This window comes from Lipophrys pholis (genome assembly GCF_963383615.2).
Source record: "Lipophrys pholis genome assembly, chromosome: 17".
In the NCBI taxonomy this organism is placed as follows: domain Eukaryota; kingdom Metazoa; phylum Chordata; class Actinopteri; order Blenniiformes; family Blenniidae; genus Lipophrys; species Lipophrys pholis.
The window spans coordinates 14556183-14576320 of record NC_137643.1 but is presented as its reverse complement, the minus strand read 5'-3'; the positions used below and the strand labels follow the sequence as shown (position 1 = coordinate 14576320).

The following is a 20138-nucleotide window of genomic DNA, read 5'->3' as shown; positions in this document are numbered from 1 at the left end:
TAAATGAAAACTCAGCACATTAAATGCTGATGACATGACTTTAAAATATAACTCCTTTCGAAAACTTATAGATTTTATTTTTTTTCCAACCCTCGCCCTCTCTGCCCATCATGTGACGTTACCCGAGATTTGACCCTCCATCTCGTTCTGACTGACCCTCTCCACAGAGCAGAAGCATGTCACAGTGACCGAAGTCAAGGTCCTCTTTTTTCCTCGATGGGGCAATTAAAAGTGGAAGTGAAAACATCCCTGCTCTAGGAACTGCCAGGAAGGTGTTGCTTATACATGAGGACTTTAGGAGTGGCAGGGGAACGTTTCAAGGTGAATAGAAAACACGTGAATTAGAGGGCTGAAGGTGTAAAGGTGAAGATGTATGGATTAGAGGTGGACAAGTTCAAGTGCTCAGCTCGAGCATCCAGAACGGGGATGTGTGCCAGAGATGGCAACAATAGTGAAAATAAAGGTTTACCAGTCAGTAGTGAGGCCTGCTGTGATGTACGGCGTGGAGGGAGGAGCCCGTCTAAAGGTCAGGAAGCTGAGCTGCAGGTGGAGATGAAGATGCGGAGATTTTCAACTTACAGTATGGCTCTGCAACCGGTGGCTCTTCAGAGTAATTTGCATTCCAATATTATATATGTATTTTTTCTTCTTATTTGCATACCTGTTTTCTTTTTTCTTTTTTCTTAAAGATTCCCCTGGATCAAATGGTTAACACTAAAGTTTTTAGATAGGCTACAAACAGCTTGAATTGCTAAAAAAGAAAAAGAAAAACCGTTAAATGGCTAAAATTACTAGAAAAATGGCGAGAACAACCAAAATAGCTGAATCAGTTAAAAAAGGACAGCAAAAACAGCAAAGCTAATTCTAAAATTTAGCCATGAAATGTTACGAATGTACGTTCAGCAAAACTACATAAGTAACTTTAGAAGCTGTGTGGTCTTAGATAATTAAATGTCTTTTGCGGCTCCAGAAGAATTTCATTTGGTGTAAAGTGACCAAATCGTCTGTTTTGATGGGAAAGGTTGGTAATTTAGAGTGACCGGGACAGGTTGTATGAATGGAGGTGAAAAAACTTCACTTTAAGAGTCAAAATATCAACCTTACTGTCCTCTCACACCTTTCTTCATAAAATTGGAATAAAATGATTACATAATTCATATGCGTCAATGATATTGAATTCGTCTAGTAGACACAGAGGTAAGTGACACTGTCCCCTGATGGAAACATAAATAACTATACTTTATCCATACTGTGAGGGGGATGTGGTGATTGAGACGAGTGTGACCCCTGCTGGCCAAAAAACGTAACTCCGGGTTTAAATTTGTATTCTCCTTTACGTGTCAAGTGAACAAGAATTAAATGTCACATTTCATCCTGTAGAGTTATCTTAGCATCATATGATCTTCACCCATAAATATTAGTTTGGTTCATATTCTATAAATGATTGGGAAAGTGGTGCAGACTGAGATGCAGATTGGTGTATTAGGAGAAGAGTCCAACAAAAGATTGATAAAATATTAAACCTACAGCTATTTTATTTCAGTAGATGGTACAATAATTTGCCCCCCAGAGTGTTACGAAGTAAAATCATAGTAAAAGGGGCCGTTATGGAGGAGATAAAGGATTAACTAGTCATGATCTTTGCGATTGACTTCCTGAAACGGTTCGATGGGCAGCAACAATAGAAAACAATGAGCGTGAGACACAGTAACTTGACCATCATTTGTACAGTTTATTATCCTCTTTTCAAACATTTACCATTATTGCTGTTTCCCTCTGTGAATAACTATAACCAGTCTCACAACAGTCAATGGCTGAATATACCAAGGCAGCTTATAGGAGAAAAAAAAAGAAAAAAAAAGGCCATATGTCCCAAGTTTCATGTGATCGATTGTCCGTCAGCCACTTGGTGAAATAATCGATATTCTGAATAGTGATGTTGAGTCCACGGATCAATAAGTGCGCAAGTTCAGACCTCTTGTAAAAATTCTCTTCCCAACTGGGTCCTTGATTCTCTTTTGGGAGTATCACACTGACATCATCCAAACGTCGTTAGTCTGGGAATAAAAGTGTTTTTGCATAACTGCTACAGCAGTTCATGGAATGCAGCACTGCAATAATAAAAGGCACTTTTGATAAATGCTGAGATGCAACAAAAGTGTGATATGCATTGTGAGTATACGTGGGCGCTGTTGTCCAAGATGGTTCAGGGCTGAGGGGGGTGGGGGTGGTTGGGCCTATGGACATGATAAAAGACAAGCTCGTCAGGCTGGGGTTCAGTCCTGAAGAAAGAAGCTGGAACTCCACATGTTGTCATGACGTGATGGTGTTGTAGTTCCCTCTCTGTGTCGGACTGGAGAGGTTTGGTCAAAATCACCACAGCAATGGGAAGTCTACTTTGCCGAAGCCGGGGTCCCTGCGTGTCTCCCAGTATGTGTTGTTGCTCACCCACGTGTCGTCCTTGGATTTCCTGGTGAACAACACATATCACTTTGTTGTTGTTTTTACAGTTTTTAAAGTACAATAACAGACATATGGGGAAAAACCAAGAAATGTGTACATTTCTACATACTTGAAAAAGCGCGGCTGGTGCGTCATGTTGTTGTCCTGCAGTACTTTCTTCCTCTCCCTCTGGAGCTGCTCTATCCTTTGTTTCTGCTCCTCAGCCCCGTCTGTGTTCCCCTCCTCCAGCAGTCTGGACCAAGTGAAGAGAGACAGAGTCAATCCGGGGAACGGAAGACAAAACCTCTGACAGCCGCTGACCACAACTTATGCTGCTTTGCACCATGTTGTCTGAATGTAGTCTTCACTTCTCTAATGTGGAACTTTTCATGAGAGCGGCATATCTTTTGTTTTGTCACTAAAGTCTTTTAAAACGTATACAAACAGACAGTTTAATTACAATATATCTAAAGGCCTGTGATTAAAAAGTTGCATACATAACCACCAGAGTAGATGTTCAACATTTATACTGATATCAATGCAGCGATTTAGAGCATCACAGTGGTGCTTCAAGAAAGAAAGTCGCCTCATGAACCAGCAGATGGCGGTAATGCAACTTTATGGATGCAAACTGGTTAAACCAAGAAGAAGAAGAAGAAGAAAAAGAAGAAGACCTCAAAGCCATCATTGATTTTAACCAGCATGTGTTCATATGATATGATCTCACACATCCGTTCAATTAATTTATTTCTTTTAATATCTTGAGATGATGAACTCCTCCACAATCTGAGGATCACACGGGCAGCTGAGACCAGTCCGACTTTTACCACTGCAAGGTCATATTTTGATATAGTGGTTATTTCTGTTGGGTCTCCCAGTAGGCATAATCTTGGCGATAGAGGTATTGTTGAACCCAGCCACTTCCCTATGTATTCTAGTACCTTTTCCCAAAAAGGTTTAACCAATTTGCATGACCACATGCTACCGTTTCTGTCTGGCATTTCCAGCAGAGGTTATTAACCATCAAATCCATTCTGTGACGCTTGTGGCTATAAGATAAAACGTGCCTTCACCTGTACGGGGTAAATTTTGAGCGGCATATCTTTAACTGTAATTGTTGCAGAAAGTATCTGGGAGTCTGAATATATTGTGACTTTGACATGTCAGGGGAATTGAGAGGAAACGATCCTGCACCTCTGGTCCGGCCTGAAGCGTGTGTCTGTAGGGGGCAGCAGAGGTCTTAAGGTGGAGTCCAGGTCATTTAACTCCACCGCAAATTGAGTGAATCCATAGTACTGCTCATGGTCGTCCGGCATGGAATCTGCACACAGACACAAAGGATAAAGAACTGCTGTAATGTCATGGGGGGGGGGGGGGGGGGACTTTAACACTCTGATCGCTCACTTGCTCTCCAGATACAGGTGGCAGACGGGGGGGCTCCTTGAAACACTGATTCATGCCATTTCCCAAACATGGTGTGCACCACCTTTCCTTCTGAGTCTGTAACTACGCCCTCGATCTCATTCACTGCAGAACTCCACGATTTGGCCTAAAAATAAAGAAATAGACAAAATCCGTCAATGTGTAAGGAAATGAGGAAACCGATGAGGTGAAATAAAAGCATTTTTGTCTACGAGAAGTGATTTTTGCCAAGAAGTTAGTAATAGGCCCTAAAAATGAAGGAATACAGAAAATGTAAATGGTTACAATAATATTTAAGGTAAACTTTAAATGTTAATGCAAGTAAAAAGCAGTGGAAGGTGAAAAGGGTTATTAGTGTACTAAATATAATTGAAACAATAAACATAATAAAAAAATTGCTTTTTAAAGACATACTGGACACAAAATTAAACTTAATGTTACAAGAGAGGCCTCCACATGAAATCAGTTCTGCCATTGTCCAGTAGGTGGTACTGTTTGTCTTTACACTGTAAGGCCTAGGCATGTTTTTTTTTTTTTTTTTTTTTAAATAGGAGGTGCATTATAGAGAGCAACTGCAATAATCCTTTAACAGCTGCTAACAGATTGTGAGAGTCTGTTGAGGGGATGAAGAAGCTAAAACCTGCACGAACGACTTCCACCCACCCGTCTCCTCTACCCGCTCTAACCCAAGTTCCAAATCTCCCGGAGATGAGCTGACAGATTTTTCTACACGTGCGTTTCTTCACCTTGACAAATGTTATTTTACACTGGCAGGCGTTGCTGTTGGTGTTTTTGATGGCCATCTCTCCGTAGTGCTCGATCCAGCGTTGGCCGCTCAGGATGTTGTGGATGCAGGACGTCACTTTGTTCCACTCGTAGTGATCCCCGAACCTGGGAGGACCCACAACAGACACACAGGAGCGTACACGTTAACCCACGCCAGGCGCAAGTGGAGAAAGGCTTACGCCGCCATTCACACACAGATACACGCCCACGCAGAGGAACCAGAGGACTCACCCAGGTAACGTGACATGTGTGGTTCCCATGGGAACAATTTCCATGGATTTCCCCCAGAATTTATTTTTCCACCGAACATCTACGAGGGAATACGACAACGAAGCAAAAACAACACGTGAGCTCCGCGTCAATCAAACAACTTATCTCTGTTTATATCAGCCGGAATATTCCATCAGCTCGCTTCTGCAAACAATAGATTTTTCTCGTCTTCACGCAGCATCGAGAGAAAGGCAAACAGTGGAGGCCACGTGTCTGACTGCCAACGATTCCTCAGCTGCTTCTGAACGTCACATGATTCACGTGTAAGGCTGACAAACACTTGACTCGATGTGTAAATATATCTTGGCATAATCATCAAAATAATGGAAATGTTGCGGGGCGATTACTGGAGACGTCTTCCGTCATTCTTTCACTTAACAACAGTTACAATACAAGACAAGTTCTCAGAAACAGAAGGTGTGGCAACACTGACGCATTGTGCAGACAGGCCGTGGGGAAATCCAGTGTTTCGTCAACAAAAGTGCTTACCTTGCCAAAAAGTGAAGTTCCTTGAATCGGCGTGACATGCTGACACAGGTGGGTGATGGCTCACCTGGAAAGTGGCAAAGAAACAGGGAGGTTGCATAGAATTAGAAGTTATATTCTTTTTTTTTTTTTAAATCAATGGCGATAATCTTGATATAGTTTATGTAACTTTATTTACCGTCAGCAAACACGTTTTACTGGTTTCTACTGTTTTGCTAAACTGAACCTGATACCTTTACCACAAAGCAACCTCACCAAGGTGTTAGGGGAGTTACATAATGACATATTCCATTATCAAACTGTGTGACCTCTACCTGTTCAGCTATAAACCTGAAGCCCTTATCAGGTCTGTCGCATTCGTACGTCTCTCCCAGGACGGGGTTGAAGGGTTTGCATCCTGCTCGATGGTAGGTGGACGTGTAGGCGGATATCGCAAACGTCGCAACGTAGACCTGCGTAAAAAGCAACCGAGAGAATCAATCGGCACCTGTGTGCGGCCAATGGATTTGTGTTGGAGTAGGCTTAAGTTATCACATTGATAGATTAGTACTGTGTGTGCAGTGTGTGGAAGCCATAACAAATAGTGGGTTGTTTTTGCCACTGTTCATTTCTGAGACGTTCAGTCAGATCTTAAACTCTGTAGTTATGATTAGCACACCTGAGGGCTATTTGTTTTGATATGATCTTCCCCCAAATCGTCTGGGTAAGATGAACTCACATGTTCAACATGAAGATAAGATATGTGGTTACTAGGCAACAGGCTTGCGCTCATTTGGCCATGTCGTAGTTCTTCCAGTTGAAATGTCTGTCTTTGCTACGATGTGGACAATCGCAAAATGTGAAAAGAATTCATGGTTTCAGAACGTCAACACCGAGTTTAATTCCGCAATGAATAAACACAAAAATAGTGTCTGGATGCGAACGTGCATGTTAGTTTGCTTTGAAATGTGCTTTTATGAATCTTAAAAGCACGTGTGGCTGGAGATCAGTGCGCGTCACGCGCGTGTTCTCCCCACGTACCATTCGCTGATACGGATCTTGGGTCTGGTTGGCCATGTCCAGCAGGTCGCTGTACTCCAGCTCCTCACACAGCCTCTGCAGGGCGTTGACCGGCTCGTTGAGGTGCACCGGCATGGCCACCTTGGACAGGTCCTTGCCGATATTGTTTCTCAGGATGTTCCACAGGCTCACGCTGCAGGCGGGGCTGGGACACGGCAGCGTCGAGCGCCGTCGAGTGAGAGTTATCACGCTGCTCACTGCAGGGGAGAAAAGAAGCCTTCGAAATGAGTAGTGACAAACGGCCCTCTTGGGAGCAGTAGAAAGAAAGTGGCAGCTCTATAAATATCAATTTCATTATTGGTATTTTTAGTTTTACTGGCGAGAGCGGGGTAGGTCATTATCATCCGGTTTACAAAAGATATCACTCTGTAATTACTGTGTAATTACCAAAGTGGAAGAATCAAATGCATTTATGTTGATATCACAAACCCAATCATAAGAAATACCAGGGTTTGTTTTCCCTTCAAGCCATAACGCTCATATGCTTGCGGTGGAAATGTCATAATTTCAGCCAACAGGAGCAAGGAGGTCCTCATGATGATCCCAGTTTCTGTAACCTTTGTGACCAAAAGAGCCACTTTTGCAATTTCTTTACTTAAAAACCAAACATGTCTGATGCTTCATGACAACAATTTAAATAAGAACGATTTAATATTAGTGTTTTTTTTTTTTTTTATAAGCCATTTTAGTTGTTTTGGCTATCATCCTTAACCGTTGTTTTGCTCGTTTTTTCCATTTGAGGCTACTTTTGTAATATAAAAAAAAGCTATTTTAGCTAGGGTTAGGGAACAGGATTACTATTGCAACAACACATCATCAGTAGGGTAAAACTAACCTGTCTCACGTGCCACTTTTTAAGTTCTTATTGTTATTTTTAGTTGTTTGAACCATTTTGAATCTTTTAGAAATCTAAAAATGGTCATTTATTTTTAATTTAACTGATTTGAGGTATATAAGCTTTTTTTTTTTGCATTTACAATTTTTTTAAAGTTGATGCAATTTTAGCCAGTTTGGCTGCTCTAGCTATTTTTAGCCAGAAGTTAAGAATCCTTTAAAAAAAAATTCAATAAAATAAAATAGTACAACGTGCACATAAAATGAAGAAAAGAACTTTTATTTTTTTAAAGCATTACATTTTCCGACAGCTTCAGGGAGCCGTTACAGCGGGGCTAAAGAGCCACATGTGACTCCAGAGCCGCAGGTTGCAGACTTCTGGTCTAAATCAAGAGTGGCAGACACATTTATTTCGGGGGCCACATAGAACCCCATTTCATAATAACCTTTGAGTTTAATCTTGAAAGTTTTTCTTTGTTGCGGCGCAGACTGTATGTGATGAAAAGGTCTGTATTTTCACTGAAATGAATGAAACCGATACCTTCTGATTGAATTGTCATGAAATTGTCAACAACAACAAAAAAAAAACCCTCTCCTATAGCTGTTACATTATGTCTGTTTTTCTAAACTCACCCTGAGAGCATGATTTTAAGAAATGTGGTAGCTGGCTGATATCTCGGCTCTGGTCTCAGTGTTTTGTCCACTACTCTTCGGAGATATATTTAAAAAAAGCTCTCGCTCCTATGACCCTGAATTTCATCCAGTGGCGTAAACCTATTCAAGAGCAAATCTGTAAATCTTGATTTGAACAAACCAACATTGATATGATCACTTTGTTTTTTTTGCTCAGATCCAATCAGTTGAATAGATAAATAAATAGGCACTCGCCGGTGAAAGTAAATGATTGGTTCTTTTGTTTCACTCCACTGGAGGCAGCCATTCATCCACGCAGTGCAACATGCATGCAAACATGAAACCATTTCAAGCTGTGGTAATGACGCCCTTTTTCAGAGACGGCATCATGAAACACACGGCGCTGAGTTTGTCAACCTGTCTGCAAGTTGGCGTTGTTCGCGTCCTCCGAGTGGGTGAGGAATTTCACTGCTCCAAACATTCATAAATTATCAGACAGTTGGTGAAGAAAAAAAAAAAAAAAAAAGCATACGGAGGCTTCGTCACAGTCGCACAGAGACCGTCGCTGCCTGGCTCTGACAGAATAAGGTTTCTTTAACATTGTCTCCCGTCTTTCCGGACGGCTCGGGAAGTTAGTATGATATTTCACACATGGACACACAACATGTCACTGAATCGCGTACCGGAGTTGTGCCTCTCGCTGCCTCCCCCGCTGTAGGTATCCATGGAGACGCTGTCACTGACATCACTGATATAGGAGTCATCGTCGGACACCTGAAGACAGAAAATCAGTGACGAAAGGTCAGTGAGCCCGCAGAAAATATAGAGGAAAGCACAAAGAGCACACATCTGGAAAGAAAACCTCACTATAAACTCACTCCTCAAGAGTTACTGCGTCTATACAGGAAGCCTGCAGCGGCCGTTTCCATCATCCTGCACGCACAAACACACACACACACACACACACACACACACACACACACACACACACACACACACACACACACACACACACACACACACACACACACACACACACACACACACACACACACACACACACACACACACACACACACACACACACACACACACACACACACACACACACACACACACACACACACACACACACACACACACACACACACACACCTGACAGAACAATGGGCCGCTGTGTAAATCAATACAGCTGCTGTAAGAACTCCATTTGAAATGCATGCAATATGTATGCAGCCATGAGCTGCTTCTCAGGTTTGAAGTCCATTCCACTCTATTTGATGCGTGCTGAGAACACAGGTGACCCGTGTTTTTAAACATGCTGCTCACACTGATCTGCACATACAGACTTGGTGTTGAGGAAACATTAATCGACTGAATAATGGATGATTGCATTTTATTTTTAACAAGAAACAAAAATTAAGAAGCCGATGATGTCTGACCTCATTCTCAGAGGAAGAAGATGAGAGGAGATATTCCTGAGCATCAAAGAACTCCGATATAGACTCTGGGATTGATGCTTTGCTCTCATTGGAGGCCTGGTGGACTAAGGAGTGGGGGCCGCCTGCACACTCCTGTTTGGAACATGAGACATCAGTAGCTATACACTGGAAACATTGAAGTGAAAACACAAGTTCAGAGTTCCACAGTGGACACTCACTGAGGCATAAGCGGTCTTCAGGCCCATAACCTGAGCGGGCTGAGGAGGCTGCAGGTCGATGGTGTGCTTCATTCTGTCTCTTTCTGCAGCCAGGGAGCTAAAGGCTGATTTCAGTGTGACGTGGACTGGAGGGAAGCAAAAAAACCACACAGAGTTGTCATGGAAACTATTTGATCACACAGAAGCAAACACAAAAGAAGTAGATTTTTCTATATCCAGTACATGCGTCTCCTGAGCAACCCGGCAGACGCCCCAGCAGGGACTCACTCTTGTTGGCCAGTTGGCAGAAGTCCTCCTGGAGACGCGAGGCGTCGGTGGGAGAGTCTGGGGATTCGGGACACACCTCCTGCGCGTTTGACTCGGTGGTGGAGAGGTTGGGGTTGGAGGCATGGAGTCGAGGGGACTTGGAGGAGATGCTGCTTGGGACCTGGTGGAGAACCACAGAGAAATATTAGCCTTTTTTTTTTGTCTTTGTTTGAACTCTTTAAAAATGATGTCAAATGGAAAAAAAAAAAAGAAGTGAGACGTGCACCTGGAGGGTAGCCTTGGGTTCTTTGCCATTATTTTTGGATCGCCACCTCCTTGGTCTCTTCTCTTTTTTTGGAATGTCATAAGTCGACGCCTGTGGTACCAAAAGCAGACGACTCATTAATTACGTCTACAAAGTTTGGAAATATAAAATAATTTTACAATCTGGCAAATGCAATCCAACGGCTGGCCTTACTTGTAGTGCACTGATGGCCGGAGCCGAGTATGTGCGGTGGAGAACCTCCATGCTCTTCAGCAGCAAGTTGAGTTCCAGCAGGTGCGATTCACATTCCTCCAAGTCTGAGAGGAAGAAAAAAAAAAAAAGAAAAAAAAAAAAAGATATCTATGATATTATTATTAGAACAACGTTACACACATACAACAAAGAATAAAAGATTCATGGGCGCAAGGCGCGAAACAAACAAGGCGCAGCGGCGAGCAAGCGAGGAGACAAATTGTGTTTCACAAAGCAGAGAGAAATAGATGAAACCACCTTTGCAGCACTTGTCCATGTCCTCTGAGGAGTGGAGCCAGGAGCTGACCTTAGCCTGGTGAAACGATGTCTGCTTGGTGAGAGTAGCCCTCTGATTGAGGTGAACAGACAAAATGAGAAAGGGCGATACGTAACAAAAGAACACCCCCACCCCCCACCCCCACCCGCGTACGAACACAACTTACTTTTCGCAGAGAGTCATTAAGGGAGGGTGAGGACGAGGCATGGGGGTGGAAGAGGTGCCTCTCATGGGGATACATCGCAATTTCATTCTGCCGAAACACACGGTGATGACGCAGCTTTGACACCCACTCTTCAAACAGCTCCGGAGACTTCACCTGGGTGCAGTAAAGTTAAATTAGGAGCCACAACTTGGGAGAAAGCTACCGCCATTGTATTATAGCAGGCGGAGGAAATGATGGCGGAAGCCTGCGTTGCCTCTGTGTGCACGTCTGAAGACTGCACAGCGCCACTGAACTGAGTTGAAAGTTACCTTGAGGTGATAGATGTTGTCCTCGGTGTCCAGGTCGATGCACATGACTTTCTTCTTAATTGACATAACAGAGAGGCCAACATCGATGCAGCCATGAATCTTTCCCTTTTTCAGCTGCACAAAAACAACAATTTATTTTCAGTAAAAAGGTGTTGTTGGTTTTTTTTTGTGGGCGCGTAAATGTACCAGATAAATAGAGTTGATACGTACATCTGATTCACGCTTTGCATATTTTAGGATTCCTCTCTCCAACATAAAGTACCTCTAAATGGAAAGAAAGAAATAGGTCAATATTAATTCGCAGCATGAGCTTTTTTTTTTTTTTTTACCAATCGATCATCATTCAGATTTTACAGCGACAGCAGTACATAATTATCATAACCAGTTTTAGATCATAGCGAATATCCTGAAAAGTTACTCTGACTTCCTAGCAGGTAAAATACGGACAATGTAAGTGGCACGGCTCCATCACGTTGCAAGTCAGACGTTTCCAGGCATGCATGGGCACCCTTACAGTAAGCAGAGGGGGAGGAAGGTGAGTCAGTATTACGGTATAATCAGCTGGGCGTGAAAAGAATGGAAAGACGGAAATCCAAAGAACTAAAACAGTGAAGAGGAGGAAATGTGGAAATAGCAGGAGGTATTAAAAGATGATAGGTCAGAGCCTTACGGAGGACTAAAAGTCATGTTGGTTTAAATTTGGGAGCAACAGGAAACTGTGGATGAGTGCGGCCTTTCTGCTGGAAAACACAGCACGAGTACGACCACAATACTAAAGCGCCGGAACTTCCGGTGCACTGTCGCCTTTTGCTTTCTAATAAAACTAATAAAGGCTCGGAGAGAAGCGAGTCTCAATAAAAACCAGCAGCAAGGTGGGAATCTGCAAAGTCTTCTTGCCGTTTGACGCGCTCACCTTATGCCACCCCTTCATGGGCCACTTCCTCCTCTTGAGCAGAAAGCCGTGCTGTCTGTCAGGCTCCTGCATGCTGTCCGGAGCCCCTCGGAGCCCCTCCACAATCTCCCAGCTGTCCTGAAGGGAGGGAGACGCGGAAGCAGGGCGGCGTGAGACAAGTCAAACCTCCGGACGGGCAGGCAAAAACATCAAACCGAACGTCGCGGAAGAGAGCGACAGGCCACACCTCCTACACACCTGGTTGCTGTCATGTTTGGAGGAGCCGCTGCTGTCGCTGTGAGTGGGCGACGGCGACGTCATCTTCCCGCGACTCCAAAGCTCTCAAGAACACCGTTGTCTCGCTTCTGTGGAAACCGCGGCAACCGATATCAGCGCGGCGTCGCCAGGAGCATCACTTTGACCTTTGAAGGCCACGCCGACAGTCAGCACTGCAGAGAAAAGGTCAAAGCGAAACGGATTCACCAACACCGGCATGCAGGTCTGACAGATAAACACAGGGGCGGGATCTCTTACTCACTGTGTGTCCGAATAAAGGTGAAAGTAACACCTTTATGTGGAAACTACACAAAGAAATTCCCCAAATATGAATTGACTGTGAATTATAGTCAGGCTTTCTGCATCCATCCTTCATTCCTACAACGTTAGAGTCACGAGAGGTCGCGGCCAATTCCAGCCAGCATCACGCGAGAGAAACGAGACAATCACACGCACACATATTTACATTTCAGGGAAATTTAAAGACATCATCCAACCCAACGCACACGCCAAGGGACTTGTGGGAGGAAGCCGGCGCACCCAGCCAAAAGGCCACACCGCACAGGGAGAACATGTAAACTTAATAAAAAAAACATCTTTTTTTTTAAAAAAGCCTGAAGCCAAAAATAAACGATGTCTGGATCATGATAACGTAACCTTCTCAGCCAACTTTCGTCGACGACGGTGAAAAGGTCGTTCTCAGTCACACACACAAACACACAGAGTGCAACCTGTCACCTCTATGAAACTCCCGACAATCTGTACAAAAAGATACATTGAACTCATAATGATAAGGTTAGAAGTGAGCACAACTCTGCAGTTCAGCAGTTCTCGGTAGTCACATGCTCCTTTTACCTTCTGGTCATGTGCTTTCAAAAGCGGTTTTGTTGGGTAATGTTGGGATGAAAACTGGTTTCTTGTTCCTACACCACTGCTTGTTTTTGGCCAAATTTAACTCGTCTCCATAGTTCCGACCTAAATCAGTTGAAATCTTTCCCACACATCAATCCCTTATTTTTCTTACCTTGTTTGAGAAGTTTGGGCTAAACCCTTGACATTTATTAATGTAAATTAAATGTGATTGTTTCAGTAAACTGGGAAGATTACGCTCTCACTATGGTGGAACAATAATTCCTCTCCAGGCTAGAAATGACATGCTCCAACCCGGCTGTGTATACCCGTATATCTGAGCTGTGATACCACTCCCTGCGTGCCTTAGAAATCTGTGTGGCCTACATGCAAGAGGCCCATTGCAGCCTGGTGGAGCAGTGAGGGAATGCCTCCGGGATTTGTTTGTACTTCCATGCATGCGCATTTGTGTAAACCTGTGGATTTTAAGTATGCTGCTATCTACATCCTCTGAAAGCCCTCTGGTGGTTTAAGTCAGTGTGTGTGTGTGTGTGTGTGTGTGTGTGTGTGTGTGTGTGTGTGTGTGTGTGTGTGTGTGTGTGTGTGTGTGTGTGTGTGTGCATATTGTGTAGTTTCCCAAAGCCTCGCTTGCAGTCACCACCATGCTCAGGACGTGAGTCATCAACAGGAAAGAATGTGCTGCTCCGTGCTTCGATACCCACCGACACACCATAACACAAGGCGAGCCACAGTCAACAGTGGGCTACGAGCAGGCTGAAACACACGGACGGCCCACTTTACTTTGCAGCTCTGGAGCGCAGGCTGAAAAGGACGAACTGCATATTTGAGTAAGCTTTAAATGATAAACTCTGGGAGCTTGATTTAGCTCATCAAGCTGTTGTGTTTCTACTTCTCAGGCTGTGGCACGCCGCGTGAAGCTCCGTGCGCATGAATCAAAGCAGGAATCTACTCCACGTAACCCCACCACGACACAGCTGTTAATATACACGCGATAAGCCAAAGCTTTAAACGTGTTCTGTCTCGGCCCGCCGTGGAGATGCTCAGATTTGATGGGGGAATTTTTGAGATTCAGCCAAATTCCCCACATCTTTTAGTAGACGTATAGTATGTGATGTTTGACAGGAGAGACAAGAACGAAGCATCGTTTCACAGAGTGACACCGCCTCCCTCAGCGATATCTTTTAAACAGAGAAAAAGTTTAAAACGACGACACACCTCCCCTGAGCAAAACCTCAAAAACTTCCTCCGCAACAGTGAAGGAATTTTCCCGACCTCCCGACTCGCTGTGCGTTAGTTTGACTTCCTGCTTTACATAAACTGTAAATTACGTGGGGGAAAAGGAGCACCTGAACACCACACTGTGTGCCCTACTTACCCAGACTGAGCGATCGCTGGAGGATCGTACACTGCCGAGCCCTCCTCCTGCACTGTAAGACTAGAAGTGCTGGGGTTTTGTCTTCACTCTTATGTAATGCGAGTGAATCATTAATAGCACAACACCTTGTAAATGATCTGTTAAGATGGAAAAGGGGTCATTCTCGTGGCCACATTCTCAAGGCCACAACAGGGTCAAGATATATTAGATCAGCTGACAAGGAGGCAAAACAACACAGGAGGGATTCAGATTGTTAGACCAGGCGGTGACATGAAGCAACATGAATGCAAAAGTTCAATAATCTGCCTTTTCTACTATCCTCTCATTGTTGATGTCTTTGTGCATGTTTGGACTCAGCATAAAACTGCATGTAAATGTAAGAATAATAAAAAAAAACTGTTTTCTTCTCAATGCTTTACACAGTAACCAGGAACAGGCCCAGACACAAGGAGTTCAACTGAGTTCTCCAAAAGATCTGTAAAAAGCTCTTTTATGCAAAGATTTGTCGAGGAATACAAGTCAGAAAATGCAAATAATTTAACAAATCATTATGTCTGCTCTCTTTAAACCTACCGATTGCTTTTCAGAAAGCAGTACTTTTCCTCAGTTTCAGGCTGAAGCCTGGAGGAACTGTCAGTCTGGACTTTCCAGTCCTCGCATGACAAACGCACAGACGTCGCCTTTGCAGCGATCCCATCTGCTTTCTGCCACACATTCTTGTGATAACCGTGCAGACATAAACCCTTGTAGTGCTCATGGTTGTATATCCTCTCCATTACCGGCTGACTGGGATGTGCAAAAAGGTCGTTACAGATGTCCGCATCTCTCGATCTTCAGATAAACCTTCTTTGCAGAATTATCGAGTTAAAGCTATACATGATCCTCTGAGTGTCAGAGAGAAATGATGGCATAAGATGCTTTAAACTGAGGCACATTATATAGCATTCCTTTCATTTCACACTGCAACTCTCAAACTTGGTGGTGAAAGTAGCGTGCAGATGTGTGGCAGCGTATGTTTTTTCTAATTCGCATGGTGGCAGAAGCACTTATCTCAGTTGACCCCTGACCTCAAATCTGTCTGGGCACGACGCTGACAGCACAGACTTGTTTAAAAGTTATTTTTAACAACACGATTTTAGTTGTTTTTTTTTATCCCAAAGAAAGAGGTGTCCTTCCGAGTACACTCAGAGGAAAAAAAAACCAAACAAAAAAAACAACTAAATGTGAGTATCTGTGTGTGATCTAAGAGATAAAAAGCAGCCCCAATCTGCCACTCAGGACGCAGCTATTTTCATTCAAAAGGGAGACAGAAACAGAATGAGCCTGAAAAACAAGCGTGCCCTCACAATCCTGACCGATGTATTTTCAAAACGCGGCGTCACAAGAGATGTCTTTATGTCGTCTTCCTACCGAGACAAGGGACACTTTGTGTTGCTGCTCAATCCCTGGTTGCTATGGACACAAAAGGATTCAGTTTGTTTGTTCTTAATGAAAAATATGACAGCAAAAAAACTTTTTATAGACCATCTACGGACTATTTATAGAACCGCGCACATCTACAACCAAATACATGACTCCACATGAGTCAGTGTTTGACCAGCTGACTTGAATGGAAGTAGGGCAAAACATCCGCAAACATATAACCAGACGGACTATTCTCAGAGTGACCACTTGCTTTATTAGGAAAGAGCAGGAGTGCTCTGCATTTACCAGGCTTTAAGTGGGTGTTGTGTAAAGGAGAAGGTGACACAGAGATAACTCGGTGAGTCATGCCGCCGGCCGCGCTGGATGTTTATGCCCCCAAAAAAAATGTGGCGGCAGGGAAACAACATTTTAGCTGGACAGCAATGAGCTGATTGCGAGACTTAAAATCAACATAATCCTCCTTTGGCATGAGAGCATGTGAGAGCTGGGAAAGCAGGCTGGAACAGCGCCACCTGGAGTAGGAAATTAATCTCAAGAGCACTTCCGCAGGGAAAACGCGGGGCCAACAAATGTTACTAGCTACAGATTGCTGTTGGACTGTCACTTATTTTTAATCCTGCTTTTTTGTAACAAACACTGAGTTCTGTTACTAAATGGGGTGTTGATCCCCCCCCCCCCTCAATCATTGGAAAAGTCTCAGATTTAAAGACAACAGAGTCACAGTTTTGATAGCCAAACGTTGTACTGGCACTGAGAGGAAAGGCGGGTTTCTTGTAGGTTATATGCACACTTTTGTGCAATCAAGGTTCAACAAGTCATGTCATTAGACTACGTGAGGAGGCGGGGGTTCACAGGGGAGACAGATGCATGCACAGAAAGAACACGCAAACTCCACAAAGAAATACAGGCAACTGAACAAGGTTCTTCCTGCTATTTGCCGCGGAACCGTAAGACTGATGGAAGAAAACGATTCAATTGATATGTAAACTTTAAGTAATGCCTGCTTTGTGCACTGGACGGCTGGAATTAGTCCGCATAGTGCACAGTAATAGATTGTTATTAACAAACGTCTGTCATCTCTCTTGTCGTACGAAAGAGACTCAATGCTCGATTCAGCAGACTGGACAGCCCGGGGCTGTAGAAGCTGATGCTTGTTAAGTTTACTGCACATACCTACAACACACAGCCATCAATGGAATGACATTATGAATAATGTCTCTCATTTTTACATCTAGTTTTAAATTTAAAGGATATTATGTCCTGCCCTTTTGATTGATTCATTTCAACTCTGCTTTAGGCCAAGGAGATGGTGTTCTCCACCAATAAGGTCTGTGAAGTGAAGGTGCTCACATATTACATGTCTTATATTCAATTCTAATTTTAGCTATATGTAAAAAAAACTAAACAACAGCAACAAAAAAAAATCTCAAAGCTTTGAGTGCTGGACCAACACTATGCACCTACATTCTCCCTCGGAATTGCACCCTGATAGTCATGTCGTCACCATTCGTGCATAAAACGATCTTGTCTAGACAAGATCATTTGGCCGAGTATTAACTTACAGTATCATGGAAAACAAAATCAGCCAGGAAGCACAAAAAACGGAATTGAAAATTGTGGAAACGGCAACAAATAACCGACTTTGAATAAACTGTTTAAAAAGTTCTATAAAAGTTCCACGCTGAAAGTTTAAATACTCAGGTTTGCCTTTTCAAAATCACCAGGGTGCCAAATTAAAAAAACATATGTGTTCACTTTTGAAAAGCTGGAACCACGTGTTGGGTGGAAAAACTCAGAAATCAAGAGATTATAATAACTTATGCACAGTATGTGTCCGTACATCAACTGACCAAATAATCCTCCTGTCATCCATTGTTGAGATGAATCTAGTCGACAGGTAGCGAGATCTGTTTCAAGTACAGTTGGAAGCCTTTCTGTGTGGAGTTTGCATGTTCTTTCTCTCTCTCTCTCTCTGTGTGTGTGTGTGTGTGTGTGTGTGTGTGTGTGTGTGTGTGTGTGTGTGTGTGTGTGTGTGTGTGTGTGTGTGTGTGTGTGTGTGTGTGTGTGTGTGTGTGTGTGTGTGTGTGTGTGTGTGTGTGTGTGTGTGTGTGTGTGTGTGTGTGTGTGTGTGTGTGTGTGTGTGTGTCCAAGTATTTCCTCCTACAGTCCTACAACCTGGGTTTGGGGTCACCTTGTGACTAGCAGCCTATATGGGATCAGTGGTCCCGATTTGGTTAAAAGCAACAGAAAATAACTGAAAGTGTCACATATTTATATCATATTGCAATAAATGAACATAGAGGCACCTGAACAGATGATAAAAAGCAGACTGTCCACTGCCCTGGAGTTGTAAAACACACAAGAAACACCTTGGTTATATACTATATACACACTGCGACCTAGTGTGAACAGAAAGCAACACCAGATTGACAACACCAGATTGTTCACTTAAGTACAGCAGCTGATCGAGGTGAGATAAATCATATATTAAGGACAAACTCCACAGAGGCGTGTCAGTCCACAGGTGTCCCGTCGACACGCACAGCAATGCCACAGCGCAGCTATTCAAACTTGTGAGCGGAGACAAAATGTCCAGAATATACCATGTGGCGGTGAACTCTGCGTTCACACAGCCTCGGTATATTAATTTTAAAAAAACAACACATACACCTGTTTATAGCTAAAGCGTGAAGTAAAGCTCAGCACAGTGTTGTGTCAGGAGCCCATTAATAATTCTATCGAACGAGACGCTACATTAGGTCGTTACAATGATCCGCGAGACACACGAGCGCGAGCGCTGTCAACTCTTCCGTTTCATTCAGACAGACACCCAAACACATTCACGAGGAACACGTAGAGGTAATCTAACGTGAGTTGGGATTGAAAAAATAAAGATAAAAAACAAAGAGAAATGCTTACGGTTGAGTGGAGACAGCTACTGCATCCCGCGGCGACAGCATTTGGACACACAATACCCGAATATGTGTGTGAGTGTGTGCGTGGACTGCCGCTCCAAGCGTCAGCGCGCGGATGGGACGGGGCCAGCACGATGGGCATGGGTGAGTGACGTCGTCTGGGCCAATCACAGCGGCGCACACGGGAAAAAGTGGGCGGGAGTTGAGAAGGGGGCGAACACGTTTTTGAACAGGCCATTGAGTGACGTGGACAAAAATGTGGAAGACCGAAAAGAAAAGAAAAGAAAAAAAAACAAACAGATGAAGGTGAGAGTCAGATGTCAGGACAGCAGGTAAGAGCTGACGTAAAAGTCACGTGAACGGACAACTCTGACCTTTTCTCCAGTCTCACAGCCTGACAACCTTTCCTTTACATTGAATGACCATGTAACGTACATTACATTAGGCAATCACCTCAGTCGCACCCATGCTTTACATTCCTCAGCTTCAGTCTGACTTATCCTTCTTTAATCTCTGAACATATTCTTCTTGGTTTTAAAACAAGATACCTGAAGTAACTGTGTGACTTTCGTACAAATCCCCAACCACAACATTTGTTTGTGTGTACTAAACATGAACAATAAGGCTTTATGACAGGTCAGCCTATAAAGTTATACTTACATTTTTTTCTTTCTTCACCCAAACTGTCTAGTTTTTGACAATAGAGTTTTCCAACGTTAACTGTTTAACTTCACATCAGCAGTTTTAGCTGTTTTACCATTTTTATAATTTTTTTTTAGCAATCTGAAACCTGATTTTCCTTTTTTGAGTGGTTGCGTCATTTAGTTGGTTTATTTATTTATTTATTCATTCATTTCTTTATTCATTCATTTAGCGATTTGGACATCTCTAGAAGTTATAGCTAGATCTCGCAGTTGTTGCCATTCATTATTCAAATTCAATTCAATTTTATTTGTATAGCGCCAGCGTCATTTCAAGGCACTCTTACAAACCCAACAATTCCACATGAGCAAGCATAGCTGACTGTGGAAAGAAAGAAAAAACCCTCCCCTAGAAGAAACCCTTTACAGAACCAGCTTTAGAGGTAGTGGCTTTCTGCTGTTTTGGTTGGACTGAGGGTTTAGAGGAGAGAAAAAGATAGAACAGACAGATTTTTCTATAGGCTGCCCAATGTACAGATAATTCAGGATCATTGGCAGTAAAAGCATATGAGTACAGTTGTGGCAGGGGGACATATAACCTTATTGACAAGCTGGAAGTATATAATCTAGGAGTGTCA

The 20138-nt window shown here is 43.3% G+C and overlaps 1 protein-coding gene across 3 annotated transcripts; it reads right to left on the bottom strand.

The window, feature by feature from the left end:
* Positions 1–1519: 1519 nt before the first annotated feature.
* Positions 1520–18981, bottom strand: LOC308122721 (oxysterol-binding protein-related protein 3-like). Of its 3 annotated transcripts, none has more exons than XM_080484744.1 (22): positions 18864–18981; positions 12257–12447; positions 12020–12136; positions 11317–11370; positions 11107–11220; positions 10799–10951; positions 10614–10704; positions 10317–10420; positions 10125–10214; positions 9860–10019; positions 9593–9717; positions 9375–9506; positions 8616–8706; positions 6427–6662; positions 5721–5858; positions 5410–5473; positions 4882–4960; positions 4611–4755; positions 3847–3991; positions 3637–3763; positions 2573–2695; positions 1520–2470 (listed from the first exon to the last, which is right to left on the bottom strand). In XM_080484744.1, the coding sequence occupies exons 2-22, from the start codon at positions 12317–12319 to the stop codon at positions 2374–2376; spliced, it is 2448 nt and encodes an 815-aa protein (XP_080340870.1). In that variant the 5' UTR covers positions 12320–12447; positions 18864–18981; the 3' UTR covers positions 1520–2373. The 3 variants fall into 3 exon arrangements, with proteins under 3 accessions (XP_080340870.1, XP_080340872.1, XP_080340871.1); XM_080484746.1 differs by having other exon boundaries at positions 1709–2470; positions 12246–12447; positions 18864–18955; XM_080484745.1 differs by lacking the exon at positions 18864–18981 and adding an exon at positions 14520–14582 and having other exon boundaries at positions 1709–2470.
* Between the last annotated feature and the right edge of the window lie 1157 nt (positions 18982–20138).

Coding starts and splice junctions, on each gene's coding strand:
- LOC308122721 (XM_080484744.1), bottom strand. CDS start 12,319: ATGACGTCGCCGTCGCCCACTCACAGCGACAGCAGCGGCTCCTCCAAA. Junction 10,421..10,613: donor CATGGACAAGTGCTGCAAAG/GTGGTTTCATCT, acceptor TCTTCCTCTCAG/ACTTGGAGGAATGTGAATCG. Junction 5,474..5,720: donor TCAGGTTTATAGCTGAACAG/GTAGAGGTCACA, acceptor GCCACTTTCCAG/GTGAGCCATCACCCACCTGT.